Source organism: Vollenhovia emeryi, unplaced genomic scaffold (genome assembly GCF_000949405.1).
Source record: "Vollenhovia emeryi isolate VEMERY1.0 unplaced genomic scaffold, V.emery_V1.0 DF939126.1, whole genome shotgun sequence".
NCBI lineage: Eukaryota > Metazoa > Arthropoda > Insecta > Hymenoptera > Formicidae > Vollenhovia > Vollenhovia emeryi.
The window spans coordinates 1,906,343-1,912,602 of record NW_011967240.1 but is presented as its reverse complement, the minus strand read 5'-3'; the positions used below and the strand labels follow the sequence as shown (position 1 = coordinate 1,912,602).

At 37.2% G+C, this 6,260-nt stretch overlaps 1 protein-coding gene across 1 annotated transcript; it reads right to left on the bottom strand.

The window, feature by feature from the left end:
* Positions 1-452: 452 nt before the first annotated feature.
* On the bottom strand, positions 453-5,149 carry LOC105568996 (probable chitinase 2). Its single transcript, XM_012025111.1, has 9 exons — positions 5,067-5,149; positions 4,557-4,667; positions 3,809-4,009; positions 3,109-3,268; positions 2,742-2,838; positions 2,465-2,671; positions 1,996-2,193; positions 1,621-1,749; positions 453-1,202 (listed from the first exon to the last, which is right to left on the bottom strand). Exons 2-9 carry the CDS (start codon positions 4,618-4,620, stop codon positions 936-938), a joined length of 1,323 nt encoding a protein of 440 aa, XP_011880501.1. The 5' UTR covers positions 4,621-4,667; positions 5,067-5,149; the 3' UTR covers positions 453-935.
* Positions 5,150-6,260: the final 1,111 nt, after the last annotated feature.

Below are 6,260 nucleotides of genomic sequence, written 5' to 3'. Positions count from 1 at the left end.
GTTCTACCTGGGATGTTATTGTCAGTAAAGAATTAACCAAGTGTTTGCAACGTACTTTCAAACGGTGCAACCATCAATAAAACTCTTCATTAACAATGCAACTATCGATAAAACTCTTCATAAATAAATATAAACATCATCTCTCACTTAAAATTGTCGCCAGGGATTCGATTGCTTGCACTAGTGGGCATAGCGCTTGTTTATATAAGTCAATTCTTATAAATTTAACTTTGCCTCAAATACATGTTCAAAGAGTATGGAGCCAAAAAATGATCCGTATGGATGCTATACAAATTATTTTACTGACTAAGAAATGTCTCAAGAGATATTTAAGATGATTCTTAAATATAACAACTGACTGTAGACAAGCTTTGGTGTGCGCTCAGCGCGCACTAGTGCAAGCAACCGAAAAATCGCTATTACTTCTGGAATTTAACACGGAAATCTTTAAATGTGTAACAATTGCTTTTAATCGCAGTTTTTTCATGAGCTTTATCACTGTCTTTTACGTCAGGTGAACATGCCTACCAATATATTACCGGTGGAAATATTTAGGCGCCAATTATCTCTATCGCACGAAAAGTTGTTGTTTATTCTTGTATTTTATATGCTTCTATACACGTATTTTTCATATTTTTCCTGTTAATATTATATCATGATTATTTCAAGTATAATAACGTATTTTCCATTACACACAAGCATAATTTCCTTTTGTCCGCATATAACACGCACATACATGTATAATCCACATATATAAATTTTATACCGTAAATTAATGTTACATTTTTATAATCTATATATCGACAAAAAAAGGAACAATTGCGAACGAACGAGCGCTAAGCACGTTCTAACGCTTTTTGTCAGCTATAATTAATTGCCGTTGATATATTATTACTAATATTATTTATTAATTTGTCAATGGTTCGTAAAGTTAATCAAAGAGAAAGATAAATCATTGTGATTGATAATGCAAACGCAATTTTCGAGAGCAATTGCACGGATGACGAATCCGGCACTTGGTTTCCCTCAGACGGTATCGTATTATTTGCCAAAGCTGCGTTAATGGATTTCATTAAGGGATAATCACGCCCATCGAGCAAAGTCATATCGTCGTGCAGCGATGCACACTTGCCTCGGAAATCGTCCGTGTCTATGCTCCACACCATAACACCCGCCAGTTTCTGTCTCTTTGCATATTCCACCTAAAATGGTTCATCAGTATAAGAGTTTATTAAGTGATATTTTTGGTTGAAGCATTCCAGTTTGCGCGAATAAAATGTAGAACAGCACAAAGCGCAAGCAATAAATTAATATACATTACTTTAATTTCCCGGAGCATTTCCACAATAAAGAGAGAACGTTAAGAAAGCAAGTTACTCTGTATATTTTATACATATGTACATTGGTCCACATTCTGAATCCTCTTTTATCGCTAAAAGTGCTACTAAAATCGTTTTCGAAGGATTCTTACTGGCTGAAAGAATCTTTTATGGACACTTTCGTCGATAAAAGACGATTCAGAATATGGGCCATGGTTTCGATGGAATTCTAAATATTGAGGAAAACTATTTTCAATGATTATACGAGTTACATTTCACGAAAAGTATAAATGAGAAATACCTTGGCCATCATGGCTTTGCGATCATCGTAAACTACAACATGGTCCTTTTTAATCGCATAAGCTGTACTGCTCTCGTTGTCCCATCCAGTTGTCCAATCTTGTGGATACAAGACCAATGCCTCGCAAATCTGTACAGAAATTTTCCCATAAATAATTTATTCACATCACATCTATTTTACATTATATATTTTGTATGGTCAAGACCTGCTGCAGGTTTTGAATTCGATTATCGTAATGGAATTCTAACTTTTACGTATTACAAAATATAATGGAACAAGTTATTGACTGTCAAAATTACAGAATTTGTGAAAAGATACCATAGACTAACAATAAGTATAAATGCAGTATAAACAGATATGCGCATAGCTAAATACCTCATTGAATCCCATAAAGCCTTCTTCGGATGTGTAAGGCCCTTTGAATCCAGTATTCAAACTGGGCAGGCCAATTGGATTTATTTTAGGCGTTTCTGGTACAGTCGTAAGAATGAAAGTTCTCCCATACATCGCCAGCCCTAAGACTAGTTTCTCGGCTGGGGCTCCTTGTTGCAACAAATACGTAATAGTATGTTCCTAAATGTTGCAGATACAATCGTGATGCGATTAAGTTACTACGCTTCAGGTCATGTAATGTTCGTATAGATATGAAATTAAATTAATATAGATAGTATAGATATAGATATATAGATAGTATAGATATAAATAGTTCGTACAGATATAAAATTAAATGTTAAATATAAATATGAAATAATAATGAAATCCTAAAGTGGATAGACGTCATTGATTCTTCATTTCGGTGTGTCTGTACATTATCTTTATCGAAAATATCACATATATTTCTTACCACATCTAATTGAGTTTTGCTTCGCAATGGTGAATTTGGAAGGACTTGCTTGTTCCATGCTCCGTGATAATCATATGCCATGACATGAATGTAATCGAGATATTTGGATATTTCAGGAACATCGTACGCTGTATTAATAGTGGTATTAACGGCGCTTATAGCTGCGGTTAGAGAGAAGCGGTGTTCCCTGAAGGCACTCTTCAATTCCTATCGTAAAATAAATAACGGATTTATTTCCTCTGTTAGGAAAAGAAATGATGAAATATAATATTTCTACCTTCACGAGGCTAACAAAATTCTGTTTATCGTACTGAGTACCGCCACGGCTTCCAGGAAATTCCCAATCAAGGTCCAGTCCGTCGAATCCGTACGTTCTGTTGCGATAAAATTTAATTTTTTAAAAATAAACGTACAATAAGTTCAATAGTGTAACTGCACAATATAGATAAGACTAGAAGAATGAAACCACAATTGATCAAAATAAGGTTTCAATTATCGGCAAATGTTGTCACGTTGAAATAAATCATAAGTTATGGCGTACAATTTCTTAAGCAAAGGAGGTTCCGCTTTAAGAATTGATCTTCTACAATGGAAAGAAAACGCATAAAAGAATAATTAAGATAAATATATCACGACGAACACACTTGAGAAACTCGACAGTGCTGGCGATGAAAATTCTCCTACGATCCGGTAACGAAGCCATCGTCGAATAATTTGTACTGCCTTCGTTCCAGCCGCCGATACCGAGTGATACTTTCAGACCTTGTTTGCGGAATGCTGTCATCTTTTTGTAGTTGCCTATTCCTGTATTCATCCAGAGTTATATTCATCAAACTTTAATGCGAATTTAATATAATTTACATTATTGAATTATTATAAATTAAATCAATAATACACTAATTAATTGGCAATTTTGCTAAACAATTTAATTGAACGATTGGATGCAAGAATCAGGTGGCTCCACTTCCTTGTCACGAGTGTTATAATTTTATTATTTCCTATTAAAAAAGTAAAAAATTAAAATATATATATTTTTTATAGTTGCTATATTCAAACGTGCCATCGTTATGAACGAAGAAAATGTAAAATACTGTGACTTCTTAGATAGTTTTTTTAGTTCCTGCAAAATTTACTAAAATGGAGCTGCCTGCATTCTTGCATTTAGCCCCCTTCAGTTATTCCTCTCTTCTTTAATTTCTTTACTATAACATTAAGTTACTTGAACTCGGTTTGGTCTTTCATATTAATAATTTTGAATAACTTATTTTTTAACTAGTCAACTTTCTACGATAGTTATTAGTAAAGCCTGACGCAAGCTTGATTTCATATCGAGATTGTATTTACCATCTTTCTCCATATCTGCCCAAGGATCGAGGCTTCTTATCGTCCAATTCGAAGCGTTTAGACCAGCAAATGCGTAAATTAAATGGGTACAGTGTTCTGGGCGGAGATTGTCTAATGAGAATGCTCCATTTCCATGCCTGTAGGCCGCCCAAGATGCGACGTAGCAGACAACGACTTTGTCATGCTTCGGTCTTATGAGTCCTATAACAAAATCAGACTGATTAGTGAAATAATTACTTTGCTTATCCTTTTAAATTAGATATATGTATATTTAAGGCGATTATCAACAAATTTCGGAAATGCATACCCTTACGAAAAAGTAACGAAATGATTACTAGAAAATTACTGTATTACATCAGTAATGGAATCATTAGACATTACTGATGTACAGTAATTTCCTAGTAATCATTTCGTTGCTTTTTCGCAAGGGCATCCAAGTGCATAAAGAAAAATCGATTTCTTTCTTCATAAAGAAACATCTATGCCAAACTAATCTGAGGACTCGTAGATAAAGCGAGGCTGGAGGCTACTTTCGAGACACTCTGTATATACGCCTTCGCGAGCCTCTTATGAAAATGTCGCGTCCCCATTGTGCGGCGTGCCGGCTTTTACTTTCGCTTGTTCGTACGTAAACGCAGAAATTAATCGCTAACCGAGTGCAATATCGCAGTATATTGCGCGTATGTCGTTACAGAAGTAAAATGTACTTTCAATCCTAAATAGAGGTAGACTTAGGCTGCAAACTCACCGTGAGCACTGTAGGTCCCGAAAAGTAGAATCGTAAGTAGAAATGCCACGTCGCTGAAGGACATCGTGGCGCTATAAACTTCCTCGATGCGTATCTAATGCGTCCGACGATCTGCAACGATATTTTGAATTAGAGAAAAATATCTACGGTATCGCACCTCGAGCCCGATAAACATCGGTGCCCCGTGTTCGATGCAAAGCCGCGTATCGTCGATTTTTATTTCAGATCTAGCGCGTCTCCCGCGAATTTTCTAGTTCGCCGCGTTATCTAACGAACCCCCATTAATATAGTCGGAAGCTACGATAATCTCAGGCACGGATAACGTTAGCAAACTTGTGATCTGTTTTTTATATCACTCGCGATAACGGCGATAGCGGGAACTTCGTGTCCTTTTTGTATTTATTTTAGATAATATAGAGCGGCGAATTTTGGCTGACGTTGTTATCACAAATGGCGTTTCTTAATCGGCCCGACGTCGCCGATCGCACGTAGTTAATATTAATACGATACCAATTCGTCTGGTTGCAGACTGTAGACTGCTGAGACTGGGATACGCGCGCGTCGGCCAGGCCCAGATCACTTTCACCCGTAACTGTTCATTCTTGGGCGAGCGACGAGGAGAATGACCGCGAGAAGAGGACGCACTCAGAACCTGATATGCGTTATTGCCGGAAATTTGCTTTGTCCTTTGTGTGAATTCCTCTGCTGATTTTCTGACATAATAATAATAGTAATATCACAATATACCTGCGCGTTACATTCTGCGTGAGACGCACGCTTTATAAATGGTATACAACATTGCCTAAAAAAGGAAGAAGAAGAAGAAGAAGGAGGAGGAGGAGGAGGAGGAGGAGAAGGCGGAGGAAAAGAAGAAGGAAGGAGAGAAAGACGAGGTGAGGGAAAAATGAAAGAACGTAGATCGACGTAAAGAGGAAACGGGGGAATGAGAGAAGGCAAGCGAGCGCTGAAGAGGAAAAAGAGCAGAAGAAGGAAGTACGAGGGGAATATATGGAGAGAGCGAATAAATGTGAAAATATCGCGGAACGATGGCGCTCAGAATGGTGCCAAGACAAATGTGTCCTCCCACTGCATTGAGATACATGCGCCTATTAGGAGGAATAGAGGAGGTGCATGGCGCGACGGAATATGTTTCCTCTTGTTAATTGCAAGAATCTGTAACTGATTTTAATCAACCAACTGAGATTTAAAATCCCTTAAGTCCCAGTCTACAATAGAGATTTAAGCCCTAAGCCTTAAGAAATTGACTAATCACAGTCGCGCATTCTACTCATACTTGACCGTGATTGGCCAATTTCTTAAAGCTTAGGGCTTAAATCATCTATTGTAGACTGGGACTTAGACGTCTATAAGACCACCAAAAGAAACTGGTAGATATTTGGAACATGTACAAGTATTTACATCATCGATACTATACATCGATACTGTCGAATATTAATTGTGTTGTCCGGGATGATTCTTTAAAGCAGCTTTCGTCTTAGGATGTGTTCGAAAATGGATTTAGTTACTGCCAGTGAAAACAGTATAGTTGGTAGCAATGAAAATTACTGGTGCTGCGTTTTTCGCACGCCAGTAAAGTCAGTAAGGCTGGGTCTACATTTGGATGTCGTAAGTCGTGTCGGAAGGAATTGACCAATCACAGTTCATTATTCGACTTACGACATCCAATGTAGACCCAGCCTTACT

Coding starts and splice junctions, on each gene's coding strand:
- LOC105568996 (XM_012025111.1), bottom strand. CDS start 4,620: ATGTCCTTCAGCGACGTGGCATTTCTACTTACGATTCTACTTTTCGGG. Junction 2,672..2,741: donor ATTTTGTTAGCCTCGTGAAG/GTAGAAATATTA, acceptor ATTTTACGATAG/GAATTGAAGAGTGCCTTCAG. Junction 1,203..1,620: donor GCAAAGCCATGATGGCCAAG/GTATTTCTCATT, acceptor GAACCATTTTAG/GTGGAATATGCAAAGAGACA.